This window comes from Solanum tuberosum, unplaced genomic scaffold, assembly GCF_000226075.1.
Source record: "Solanum tuberosum cultivar DM 1-3 516 R44 unplaced genomic scaffold, SolTub_3.0 scf00099, whole genome shotgun sequence".
Lineage (NCBI taxonomy): Eukaryota > Viridiplantae > Streptophyta > Magnoliopsida > Solanales > Solanaceae > Solanum > Solanum tuberosum.
In genome coordinates this window covers 993,129-1,007,623 of record NW_006239023.1, presented here as the reverse complement: position 1 = coordinate 1,007,623, position 14,495 = coordinate 993,129, and the positions used below count along the sequence as shown (strand labels likewise).

General features: G+C 34.7%; 1 protein-coding gene across 2 annotated transcripts in view; it reads right to left on the bottom strand.

The window, feature by feature from the left end:
* Positions 1-3,852: 3,852 nt before the first annotated feature.
* LOC102577674 (soluble starch synthase) overlaps positions 3,853-14,495 on the bottom strand; it is a 15,769-nt gene continuing 5,126 nt past the window's right edge. The window contains exons 7-16 of one of the 2 annotated variants that reach the window (XM_006348058.2): positions 14,223-14,330; positions 13,243-13,352; positions 12,468-12,573; positions 11,570-11,740; positions 10,995-11,123; positions 8,281-8,463; positions 7,728-7,859; positions 7,523-7,634; positions 6,539-6,662; positions 3,853-4,344 (exon numbers count right to left, since the gene is read on the bottom strand). In XM_006348058.2, the coding sequence (XP_006348120.1) occupies positions 4,209-4,344; positions 6,539-6,662; positions 7,523-7,634; positions 7,728-7,859; positions 8,281-8,463; positions 10,995-11,123; positions 11,570-11,740; positions 12,468-12,573; positions 13,243-13,352; positions 14,223-14,330 (1,311 nt within the window). In that variant the 3' untranslated portion in view covers positions 3,853-4,208. 2 annotated transcript variants of the gene reach the window in all.

The window sequence follows — 14,495 nt, the reverse complement described above, 5'->3', positions numbered from 1 at the left end:
TTCTTTTCCCAAAAAAAAAAAAAAAAAAAAAAGTGGGTCAACGTTTAACTTTTTATTTGAATTTTAGAATATAAGTCCTCAGGAGTCCATACAATTCCAGATTACATGGTATGCTAATTTATCTACGCCTCATATTTTACCATAAAGTAATAGAAAAAAAACTTGGGGAAACAGTATACGTAGTACTTAGATACAGAGTTTAAATGTCACTAAACACTATTATGGGTAGTATAACTCACATAAATCTCATAGTGTGAAGAGTAAATTATATTGCATCCCTACTTTTTTTCTACTTACAATAATTCCTTAAAATTTGTACATTTCGGATACATAAGTCACCTCGGATACATTAATTCACCAACCAGATATATTAATTCTAATACTAGAAGAATCCTTCTGTTGCGCTAAAAGAAGAATAAAATCTGAAAATCTAATTAAATTACATTTACGTTTCTTCTTACTCTCAATCATACAGAGGCAAATCCTAATTTGAGATTGATACATTACCGTGTGGTAATTGCTATGTAATTGATACATTTAGTATAAATTCGAATTTACATATCATATCTAAAAAAATAGTTCATGATACATTACTATATATGTATCTCGTTTAAATTAATAAGTATTGTATTGTTACGGGACACATTAAACATGTAATTGTTGCCCATAAGTTGTTTGGTTTGAGTTCAATACATGTAGTATAAATTAGTATTTATGTATCATGTCTGTATAATTTGACGTAGATATGTATATACAAAAAAAATTATGAATATGATAAACAATGATTTAGTTATAAAATAGTATTGTACATACGTAACAAACATTTGATACATGGTCAATAAATTGAGCCTATTGTTTGTGTTTTCCTGTAAAAAAAAAAAAGAATTGGAAAGAAAAAAATAAATTAAGAACTACCTCTTAATTAACTTTAAATCATTAACTGGAGAGAAAAAATATTTAAAATTTTAAAAAAAGAATGATGGAGGTAACCGGTGATATAGAGGAGTGATTATAGGCATGAAAAAGGGAGAAAATCGTGGAGTTGGAAGATTGAAAGTTATGTATCTAGGAGAGAATTTGAGAAAAAAGAGATATTTTTGTAATTTTTAAAATGATAGGGAATAATAGAAAATAGGGTAAAAATAATGTGTAGTTAGGTAATTTTTCTTTATTGGTATGAACCAAGTTGGATCTATAAGGGCCTATAGGCTAGAATTGATAAAGAGACTAATTTAGTTGGAATTATTAGATCGAGTAAAATGTTGTATGGAATTTGAGACTAATTAGAAACTGGTTGTATTGTGTTAGAAAAAAGAGTTTCATGCATATTATGTGTAGTCTGATCCTCTCATCCCTTTCGTGAAACCGTCTCTTACCCCCAACTGATTACATATCTTAGTTCTTCAATTGTTTTACAATTTCCCTTTTGTTGTTTACCTTTCATAATTGTAATCCTTTTAATATTGAGATCAATATAATAGATAATATCTCTATTGTGAAATTGGGGAGTTGTTACAATTTCTCTTTTTTCTACTTTACTGATTCCAAAAATCAAATGAATAATTAAAGAAATAACATTTTCCTTTTAAGTTTCTACATGCACGTAATCTCCAAACTGATATAACATTTTTTTTAAAATCAAATATTATATATTCAAATTTATGATAAAATTAAAAAAAAAATCGACTTTCAAAATTCCTAAGATATTGAGCATAACAAGTAAAAGATTGATTAGTATAATTTGGACCACATGACATAGTCCATGATATTAAATACTTTAGAATTAAATAATGTGTTTCCAAAAAAAGTGAAGTGTGGATCACAATACTTTTTAAGTCTATTTTGGATAATCTTAGCACCTTGAGGACAGACAGATCCACATCTTCCAACAACCAAAAAAAAAAAAAAGGTACATAGCTTATCTTTATTTCAATTTATTAGTTTTGTTTATTTTTTAAGTTGATTTAAAAAACAACTCTTTTTTTATTTAATTTTAATATCCTATGTGATTTATTTAAAGTAATAAAATTAAAAAATATTTTAATATATTATATATATATCACCTATTAAAGATCACAAGATCAAAATTTTTGCTAACTTCTTAAAATTTCGTGTTCAACTAAACTAAGACAAATAAATTGAAATCGAGAGAGTATGAATATGTATTAGATGTCTTTCTAAATCTGGGAAATTTCAAAGGAAAAAAGGGAAGGGGTATTAGTCATATTTAACAATTCTGCAAAAGTAAAATTACAGTAAAAGATATAGTACTTAATTAAGGGTAATGTTAAATGGTCAGAAAATTAAAAGGTCTATAATATCCTTTTTATTCTAAAATAAACTGATCTTTTTTTCATTTTTTAATTAAAAGATATTAAAGTTAAAAGAGTAAATATGTTCAAAAAGGTAAAATAAAATAGTGTGAAATATGTTATTTTACCTGGCCAAAAGGATTTTTCCCTTAATTAAATCCAAAATATTTAGCAAACTGTATTTGCTTCAGAGCATTTGGACCTTTCACAAAATTGAGAAATCATTTATTATTACATTTGTTTTTTTTGTTTTTCAGTTTCCCCCTTACTTTTCCAGTAAGTGGAGCGTTACTTCACAAAATGAGATATTTAAGCAAAGATTAACGGGTCATTTAGAAAATCAACTCTTGTGATTAAAGACCCTTTCTTAAGTACGCAATAATCTTAATATTAAACACTAAAAGTTGATCACCTGTCGAAGAAAATCAAATAATTAATCATGTGTAATGAAAGAAGAGCTTCTTATTGGAATGTCAATATTAAGATAAGGTTTAAAATTAAATAAAGAGTATAGAATAAATTATCTAATCAGCAAATTTCGAAACTTAATGATTTTATATTTACCAACCACTAAGAGTAAAACAAAGATATAATCTTGCAATTTTATATAAACGAGCCTAGTGTTCCACATGAAGTAACTTCAAGAAGAACCATATCCTAGTAAAACTTTCCACCCATCCCGAAACGATCAGACTAGAAAGTCATTTATCTAACTTGTAAGCCTACCCTTCATATCATCTATACCTCAATCCCGAACAAGTTGAAATGAACAACGATATCTTTTCATATATGCAAAAAGTTTTAAAACAAGTAACTGGTGGAATCCTAGTAAGGAGCTAGAATGGACAAAATCTAGACAACTTCATTTTTCAAGTATGCACTTGAGTTGGATCAACTTTGAGAACAAAAATAGACATAAAAAACACATTTCACCTTTATGTACCTATTTTACCTTTTTTCAACTTTATATGAAGATAAGTGGGGACAAAAGCTAATGCTCATTGTCTCTATCAAATATGCTACCCAATTCCAATCCTGTCACACTCATTCACCACTTAGCACAAAATCTTTCTTTATAATGGAAGGCAAATTTAGTGGTTATAAGAGCAAGATTGACAAGCTACTTGTAAAATCTTTCATCGTGTTCTAATTTGTAAAGAAGACCAATTAGCTCCTTGGTTTTCAACATCTTTTCAGCAAGAAGATAATTGATACATTTGACTCCAAGTGCAGAAATTAGTATGATCATGAAATTCATTGCTGAATACTTTTGCTGTATATACTGTCATATCATCAATTCAACAATGCAACGAATATGGGGCAAAATTAGGCTCAACTTGACATCAATGTGATGATTATTTCTTTGATCTTTAAGCTTTGTGAAATACCTGGTGTAGTAGTTTTCACTCGCATAGTCACAAACTTGTCAAGAAAATCAGGTTATACCGCGTGACAAGTACACATAGATAAGCAAACTGCAAAAGACATTGTACTATTGGAGAGCACTATTCACACAAAACTAGAACAAGACAGCAAGGAGGGGGGAAAGCCGACCCTTCGAAAACCTGAGCATGAAACTTTAAGTTCCTGTATGAGTAATGTTGTATGAATAGTATCCAAAGTTCAACTGTGAGGAGCCAATCAGAGTATTTTGCATCCTTTGATTTCTCATTTCTTCCCAAAACAAATAATCATCAATAGACTACATTATTAGAGGCTAAGCTCTTTCATATGTTGCACAAAAAATGAAATGAACTGAGGACTGTCTGCTATTGATCTCAGTGTAGACTTGATTTATACTTTGATATAGGAAATAAAAAGCTGTCCAGACGCAAACACTGAACCTGTACAGATTGCAGATCTCGTGAATTTTTCTGCTAGCATTTCACAAACTAACTATTCTAACTTTCTAGCAGCATGGTAAAGCTCCAAATAATCAAGAGCAGGTCGGTTCCAAGACCAATCTTGTTCCATGACCTGCTTGCATAAAGAGTTGAACCAATCCCGACCATCGTACCAAGCAGAGAGAGCTCTGAAACGCAGAACTGTAAGTGAGTCCATACATATCAACAAACGAGGAGAAGGGGAAGGAAGTATGCATTTTAGGGTCTGCATGAGATGGAAAAAAACATGGTGCAAAGAGAAATAATATATCCACCCTTCCCAACATATAAGCAGTTACAGAAACTCGCTCCAAGTTCCACACTTTATTGTCATTTCCAATAACAATGCTTATCCACAAGTTTGTTTCTTCATTTTCTACATTTGAGCAGTTCTATTTTCACAACCACCAACTATTTGACAGCAAACACACTCCCCCCATGCCTCCCCGTAAAAAGGGTTATAATAACGAATGATCTCAAGAATGAAATGACAAAAGAAAATGAGAAGCAAACAACCAAACTAATGTATTCCCATAAAAGTAACCAAGTGCCACAATCACCAAGGCTAGAGGAGGATGGTTCCACCATGCATGTCATTGAGCTTTCCTAAATCGTACTTCCAATTGAAGTTCAGGTCTGGGACTCTTATGATCTGAATGCCCACAGTGAAAGATCCACCATTGCTACGATGATTGGGCTTCGATTATTTTCTCTATATATACCATATGGATGCAAAGATAGCATAAATTGGGTGGAAGATCCTCGTAGAAGTAGCTGAATGTCGATTAATTTTAAGATGGTTTGTGCTGCTCTTCTTTCTCCATCCAGGAACATTGAGAAGGGGCACTAAGACAGTGGCTTTCCGAAGTTTCTTCAGTTGAGAGGAGCTAGAAGGGATATAACATAGCATATAAGTGTGAAAGAATATAAGCATCCAACCTAAAACTTAAGGCAATGAGTGGAGTGGCCTAGGTCATTATAAACGCTCTTTGGAACGCTTATTTCAGAATCCCCCGAAAGTGTAACTTGGTTCTTGGGTTACACGTGGATTGAAGATTTTTATTATGGAGGGACGCTGAAGAGGAGGCTCAACAGAAGTGGGCCTAAAGTAGCCGGAGACTGGTTAGGCCCAACAGGCTGATGAGTGGGCAGGGACGGGGGCGCTGGGGAGCATTGTTAGTGGCTCCATGGACTTCTTTGAGAGAGAGAAGCCCAGAGCAATAGAGCATGAGGAGAAAATTAAGCGGGACAACATGCTATGCTAGCATGTAATGAAAATGAACCTCAAGCCTAACTCAACCTCGAAAGATAGCCCATGAGGTGTCCAAAATCATATAAGGAGACAAAGCAGTTCCTCAACCAGTATGGACACTTAACACACACACACATCCCACTCCCGGGCACAACCAAGGTCGGACATATGGAGTCTGGACACCAATACATAGGAGCACAACACTGGATAAACCAATAATAACAATTGATCTAATTCTGATACCATGTTAATAAAACAAACTTTGGTCCTAATTCAACGTCAAAAGTTAACTCATAAAGTGAGAATTGCTCAAAAGACATGTACGCTTAGGACTGTACATCTGGAGCGTGGACGATATAACATAGGGTGGGCAGCATTAGGTAAACAAAGAGTAGGAACGGGTATGGCTCTGCTACCGTGTGAAAAAATATGCATCCAACACAAAACCTTAATGAAAGGGTGGAGTGCCCCAGGACCTTAAACCCCTCAGGAAACCCTTACACAATATATGAAGGACAAGTGTATTCTCTAACACTAAGAAAGGGGAGAATTACTAATAGCATATTCCTCTTGGGACTTCAACAGAAAACAATTGGTTATTTTCAGTTCAAAACAAATTCAGAATAGTTCTTTTGGTCATTTTTCTTGTTAAAAAGTTGTTTCCTCATTCTCTTGTAAGCAAGCATAAGAAAATGGAAAGTCTCAAACTGAAGACAGATTACCAGATTGCTCTCCCTTTCCCTGTTAGACCACGCCCCTGTATCCCTCCTTTCCTCAAATTAGAATTTTAGAAAATTGAATTGATAAAAATTCAATATCTCAGCAAGTTTGTAGAACTCTGCTAAGGCTGTCCAGTCCTCGCATCTTATAAGGAGATACGTTGAAAATTTGGAGGAAAAGATCCTTATGTCTGGTGTTGACAAAGAAATAGGGGTAAATAGGGCAGGATTTTAAGAGTTCAGTTATAACTGTTGCAACATTCTTTAGATTTTGATCTCTCATATTTGTGTATGCCATCACACTTGCTACCATTTCCCTTGAAAATTAAAAGACTAAAAGACGTTAATTGAAAAAAAAGCAACTATACTTGCCTATTCAGAGCATAATCAACTCCGCCAGCATCTGCTCCATCAAAGCTGAATCCATTTGGTTCAAGACCACACTGTTGTGCTCTCTCTTTGTCATGGTCAACATCAAATACAGTATCATAAAGTCCTAATATACAGAATGCAGAGGTTAAAACACACACTCAGAAGCAAATGATTAGGATCTGCTAAATAATAACTAAGTCAACGGCACCAAAAGAAAATTCTACCATGCGTAAACAAATATTTGTTCTCTCACTTAATTCAAGAGAATGCAATAATTCTTGTGAGTCCAATATATATCAAGTAAAGTCCCTTCTAAAAGAGGAAACTACAGTTGAAACATTCTGATCGGCATAAACATCTGCAGTTGCAATGCTACAAGAGATTGAAAACTGTTGTAGTGTGTGATCTCCACATCTACAAGCTTAAATTGTTAGGCGAAAACAGTTTTTTTATTAATTATTGTCTCTTTTTATTTTTGATAAGGAATTATTGTCTTCTTTTATCAAGTAATATTTTATGAATTATGGTTAAAATGTTGTTCTCATACATGAGGATCTGATGGTCCAAGAATGCAGAGATACCTTTTGATAATGGGTGGTAGTGAATTTTATTTTATTTTTTACGGGTAATGGGTGGTAGTGGAACATGATCCCAAAAGCTCTTTCAACTTTGCCACCATGTTGAATTGCATAACTGCCTCATCTGAAAGCTTAAGTTTTTTGAAAAGAGACGTTATTTATTTAATTATGGCTTAACCAAATCCAAAATGGTCACTCATATATATGCACCTGTAGTTCCAAAAAGATGGTCACATCATAAAAAAGGGAATGTTACGGTCAAGAGAGAGAGAAACTTCGGTAGAAAAATTGAGTTGCTCTACCCTCATATCTGAGCATACAGTACAAGTGACAGAAAGGTACTAAGAAAGCTGCACATGGAAAGATATTCTAATTTCTAAAAATATAGGTCATAAGAAAAAGGTACCTCCAGTTTTACGCACGACTGGAATTGAACCATATCTCATAGCGGTAAGTTGTGTTAGTCCACATGGCTCAAATATTGAAGGAACTAGAATAAGATCAGCACCAGCATATATCTGCAATTGTATCAAAAGGAATGATATGATAAAAAGGTACCATAAGGCTTGAAGACAAAAATATGCAACAAGCACAGAAAGGAGAAACAATACCAGGTGAGAAAGTGGCTCGTCATATGTTAGACAGAGTCGTGCGCGGTCATTATATTTGGAGTGCAATTGATTTGCCAAATTAACAAAATCGTTTTGTACCCTAGGATCAGGAGCAGAACCAAGCAAGACTACCTGTCAGAGATTTTTGTCAATGGAAGATCATACCTTTCTGCTAAAATAAACTTTCTAAAATGAGACTCCATTAAGAATAAGACTTGAGAGAACAAGATGCAAAAATTGGTAACGAAAACATTCAAGAGCTGGTATTCTCTGGCCTTCTTTAAGTAAAAAATAATGAATTGGTACTCTCTGGCATCTTTAGATCAGTTACTATATACAAACTAGATATGACATCCAAAACCAAATGGATTTTTTTAAAAAAAAATTACACTAGCTATTATCAGAGCATATAGCAACATTTCGACAAGCCAAAAGCTTAAGATGAGTATGTTCCCCATAGTCCACCCCCCTCCCTCCCCCAAGCAAAAGAAAAAAGAAAAAAGAAGGGGGGAGGGGGGATCTGAGAACTTAAGAACAGCTTCAGAAAAAATACCTGTCCGTTCCGTTCCAAGGTGCGCCAAATAGCATGTTTAATGAGGTGGATTCCTTTCTGGTGAGTTAAGCGGGTGATAATTCCTACCAAAGGAAGGTCAGCCTGTTTCAGTCCAAGTTTTCGCTGCAAAGCTTCCTTGGCTGCTGTTTTGCCTTCAACAACGTTTTCTGAGGTGTACGGAATCTGTAATTGCATGCATTCCAACAGTGCCACAACCATCAGACAAATAAAGATGACACACAATTCAAGGCCCAAGAACTTAAAGCTACAAAAAGAATGAACCTTACAATAACCAAATACAATACTCCATATATGTGACACTTACCTTTTTAATGTCCCAAAAAGAATGAACCTTTTTATATTAGATGCAATTTTTTTATTTTTTTTGAGACAACGGTAACTTTGTATTCACATAAAACTCATCATCCAAGAAATGATGAGGAAGAATCTTACACCCACCAAAAGTATGGGAATTCCTCCAAGAGGACTGCAAAAATAGAAGAACTTTACAAGCTACCTATGAAGCCAACTAGTGCTACTATATCCCCAACTCTTGTTTCCACCAAAAATAAGTAAACTAAGACTCCGACTCTTTATCTTAAATATTGCTACTCTTGCCTTCAAAACATATGGTATTCCTTTCCTTCCATAGTGTCCACCAGATACATGCTGGAATGGTCACCCACCAGTTTTCGTTTGACCCTCTACTACCAATTATTTAGATACAATTGAACTTCAAAAAAAATCATTTTACCCTTAATTTATGGCCACATAAATGTCTATGGCATGTTTTACATAAGTTTCAAAATCTTCTTTATACAAACACCCTCACATATTTGGGATGATGGGAATAACAAACCAATAAAGGTAGATAAACATCATATCTTTTAGAGATAAGACTACTGGAGGTGTATTATGCGCTAATACAAACTGTTTGATAGGGTCCCACATCGATATGGGATGGAATATTTGCCTCCTTATATGGTATTGGGCAATCCTTACCTCATAAGCTGACTTATAGGGTTGAGTTAGGCGAGCCAGACCCATTCCAATTCTTGGTTTACCTGATGTCGGGTACCCATGTTCTATTGTCCAAGCTCCAAATGTCCACTCCTGCACGTGCGAGTGCTAAGAGTCTGATATTGGGATGGGATTATGTATCCTTTTATGATCTTGGGGAATCCTCATCTCATGAACTAGCTTTGGGGACTGTGTTAGGTCCAAAGTTCATTTCTTAACACTATCTTTCTATGAAGTAAGAAATTTCATTAAAAAGGCATCAAAAGATGCAAAAGAAGTGTGTTAGCTCCAATACATGAGAAAGACCATGCTAGGAGTAGGGTGCTAACAAAATAAAAAAATTGTTCAGTGCTATTTACAGTAGTTAAAGTTTTTCCAACTGAACAAGTTAAGCGCACATCTAGCTTCAGGATATAGTTTGGAGTTGAGATTCCATCAAAGAATTCCTTTCCGTCTGAACACACCAAAAGTTACTTGAAGGAAGCATCGCCAAGACACACCAAAGACTAACACAGTTGAAAGAGTCAAATGTACTGATCAATAAAGAGAAGTGTATAGATTCTAAGCCTAACTGATGAAGTGGTCATAGAAAAAATTAACAACTAATGACAGCATAGCCGAAGAAGGGTCTGGTCTACTCATGTACAGATACACAAAAGAAATCAAACAAGTGCCACTTTAGAGAACAAAATTCTTGTCAAACAGCCCATGCTTAAAATTCTACAAGTCACCTCTATATGCACTTACACACAACAATAGGACAATATCCGGGCATCAATGGGAGCAGCCTTCTTGTTCAGAAATTGGCTACTTAAAATGAGGTAAAAATCCATAAAAGCTGAAATGTCTTTGCACTGGCAGCCCAAACATCCAGTAATTGTTATCTTCTCTTTTAGAAAGAGAAGAAAGATCCCCAGCCCACATCATAGTATGGAATCTGGATCCTTTCATCGAGCAGGATATGACACATCTTCAACTTATTGAGGACATGATCTAGATAGGATGATGTGGAGGTCACGGATTAAGGTAGAAGGTTGGTAGGTGGTTGACCGTTGTCTCATTATACTGTGGGATAGGCTTGGTGGTAGTTTGGAGCACCGTATCTTCTTCTCCTTCCATACCAGCAGTATTAGTATTATTCTCGTAGTTTCCTATTATATGTTGTTTCTTATGCTTCAGTTATCGTATTATTTTGTTGTTGTTACTGTTACTTCTTCATTTCATATTTTTGAAATGCTATCCTTGAGCCAAGGTTCTATCAGAGACAAACTCCCTACCTCCACAAGGTAGAGGTGGCATGGGTAAGGTATGTGTACACATTACCCTCCCCAAACCCACCTGTGGGAGTACACCGGATGTGTTGTTGCTGCTCATGATCAAATATTCTCTGCATATCCAACAGTTTTTTCGTAGAGTTCTTTGTAGAGCATTAGGAGTTGTACAACCTTTCTTGCAAGCAAAAGAGTAAGGTAAGTTGTACCACTAAGCTTCTTTTTTTTGAGATTAGATATCCTTGCATTCCACAATTGACCAATAATCAGTTACGATAACGTCTTTAGGGTGGAGGTCACTTTGAAGATTTGCAGTTGGACAGTTTATATGCAGAGAGATAGGGGGGAGAAGATAGCATGAACTTTTTCCAATGTGTGCCCTTATAGGTAATATAATAGCTCAGAAAAGCCGAGACAACTTACCGGAATGAACTTATCGTTTAAAGGATCCCAAATATCTGGGTCAATCCCATTCACTATACCATGGAACTTGTGAAGGTGAGGCGCAATTACAGGGTTTCCAGACACCTCCTGTGAGTAAGTTGGTGAAACCTGCATGTAAATCCTATTAGGATACAGCTTTACCTTTCATATAAAAAATTTTACAGTTTCACTAAAACAAACAAAGAAGGATACTTTTCTTTTTGATAAAGCCAAAAAAAGAAGTATACGTGTTATAACACTTTGTTTGTATATACTTCAAGAACATGTATTCGTGTAGCCTTTCCTTAGATTTATTTTGTTGTTCTTAAACAGCAAAATAAAGCTTTTTCCCTAGGGTGCAATTTACAATCTTCTTCCAAAAAATGAGAAGGCGAAACAAACATAAGACAAATATGAAGCTGGACAAAATGATGACCTTCAGGAATTGAAATCCAGAACTTTTGTCTGGCAAATTACAAAATAGCCACTGGCTTATGCATAGCACCATTTTTCAACAGACAATAGCATCAAGCACAAACAGCTATTTGTAAGGTAAAGGCGATAGAAGCACTTACTGTTGTAGCTTTGTCTGCGTTAGTCATTGCTCTCCCAATGAGATCTGCCCCAAATTCAAGATTATGTATCGTGAAGACTATACGAGATTTGCTTAGACCATAGTGTGTATATTGTTCCTTAAAGAGCCAAGCAACAGGAGCACTAGACCAATCATGGCAATGAATGATATCCTGCCAGACAAATGAACAGTAAAGAAGACGTGCAAATAAAATTTCATTTCAACAGAAAATATAAGAAACTGTATCACTTCACAGTAAAATTCGAGATCCTCACTTCAGTGCCCAAAAGCTCCCATTCATTGTACCAAGCAGTAATATGTAGGAAGAAAATTATTTAGAAAGAGCAAAGTAGTACACAGTCCCTCCCACTTTAGATGTTTGAATTTGAATTTAGAGGTCAAAATGTCTAATTTTGTGTCTTGATAATGATATTTCACCTCAAACTCAAACTTTGGAAACTAATAGTTGGTCTTAGTAAAAACTATGATAAAATTGGTATCAAATAATCTAGTTTTTTTGGTTGTAAAAGACTACGACATTATGAATAATTTAATTGTTGAATTTTTCACAATTTGAATCCTCCAAGGTGAGCTTAGAAGTTAATTTGGGACCAAGGAAGCATGTTGCAGACCCAATTAATCCAACAACTTCAGTGAGAAATTAAAACGACCTGGTTATACTCCTTGGTAATTAGCAATTCATTCATTGCATAAAAATTCTAATCTGACGCTATTCCAATAAAAATATCTGCAATTGACTTGCCTCCTTCAGAAAATATTTATAGCTTTCCCAAATAAGCTACTATCCAAAGAAATTTATAAGATTAAAATTTGGAGAAATAGGAATCAAGAAAATATGAGACCTCAGAATTAGCATATTGATATAATCTGGAACATACCGGACTAAATCCACCTTGCAGAAGAAACTCCAAAGCTGCGTGACAGAAGAAACCAAATCGTTCACCATCATTGCTACAACCATATACGCACCCTTTCGAAAATAACCTAAAAGAACAATAATGAAGCACTAAAATTATGAAGACATCCAAAATGCCTAATTCACCTATGCTTGATCATCAAAAAAAAAAAAGGCGCACATAGTTGAGAATATGATTTTATGTTCTTCTGGACTATTTACCATTATATTGTTACAATAAAAGCATCCAAAAGGTGGAATTGTATATATCATAAACATTGATCCTATAAGGATAAATTGATGGAAGCAGGGTCTATATTCAGTTGCTAGTCATTCAATATAATTATTGATTCTCCATTCTTTACTATCATTTCCAGAAACACCATCAACTTCTGTGATGGCGGTTGCAGTTCAACAACATATGAATTAGGAAGTTGGTTCAGGAAATAGAGGTTTTCATTTAGGGAACACACAAGCTTATAATATTTAACTAAAGAAAGCTTTAGGAGAAAAGGAGTGCAACACTTCTATTTGTTTTGCGAGATAACTAAAGAGAGTAGATAAAGGAGCTTGATCAGCAGTTCATCTTGGGACTGCCTCTAGAGTGCATTCTACTTCCCTCTTTACTTTACGAATAGCAGCAAGTGATTAGTGAACAGACTTACAAAAGTTGATTATAAACCATGAAACAACAAGTTTATTTATTTTTTCTGATTAAACAAAAACATTATGCGTCATTTTCAGCATAATAAGCATACCCGTTTTGAGGCTCCAAAAAATAGACCGAGAGACCTTCCACCTTTCCAAACCATACTTTTATTTCAGTCCCACCCCAAAAGTAGCTTTTGTGAAACCGAAAGTCCTTCACCTAATTAGAATACATAGCAACATGCAATAATATTAGTGAAAGTATGTATCTCCTTACTTCTTTGTCAATGTAACACGGCTTCATGTAATGATGTAGAAGCCATGATTGACTTTTTGAGCTCTTCACACAATATGTCATAGCTTTTCTGTACATGTTTTGTGGCATACTTTTTTTTGCTGGTAAATAAATAGAACTATCTTTTACAGATCAAAAGAAAAATACTAGTCAAAGTATGAAATACATGTACAACTCGAATGATTTATAGGAATCGTGTTTGAACATTCACAAGATACGGGTAAAGTTTGCGTACACACCACCCTCCCCAGACCCCACTTGTGGGATTACACTGGGTATGTTGTTGTGTTTGAATATTCTCTTGAAATCATGAAGCATTTAGACTTGTACCTTTATCAGATATCCAAGAATGGGGATAACAGCTGTCGCACATTTACAAGTGATTGGCAGGACGACCAAGGCTATTATTTTTCATTTTAGTAATAAAATATTGATGCAAGAAAGTACTCCCTCCGTCCCATTTTATGTGATGTAGTTTGACTTCGGCACGGAGTTTAAGAAAGAAAGGAAGACTTTTAAAACTTGTGGTCCAAAAATGAATGATAGAAATTTGTGTGGTTGTAAATCATTTCATTAAGGGTAAAATAGACATTTTATAGTTAAATTGTTACTAAATATAGAAATGTGTCATTCTTTTTGGGACTGACTAAAAAGGAAAGTGAGTCATATAAATTGGGACAGAGGGAGTAGCTATTGTAAGTGCCAATGAGAAGCCTACTTGAGTTGTAGACACAGTGTGTGGAAGTTGAATGATAAATAATGAGCAGACTTGGTAAAATGAAGCAGTAACCTTACATTATTCATCTTCAAACAGTCATACTTAGGTAAGATAATATCCACATTATGGTTTAAATCTTGAACAGCACGGGAAAGACTAGTAACAACATCACCAAGGCCTCCCACCTGCAAAAACAAAGTAATGACAACTTAACAGCTGGAATAGAATCACTCCTTTCAATATGTAAATGAACAAGAATTTGTTGATTCAAAGTATACCTCAAACAATATCTCAGGACTCAGGCTATTCCTTCCCCCCCCCCCCCCCCCCCCCCCCCTTTTTCTCTTCAT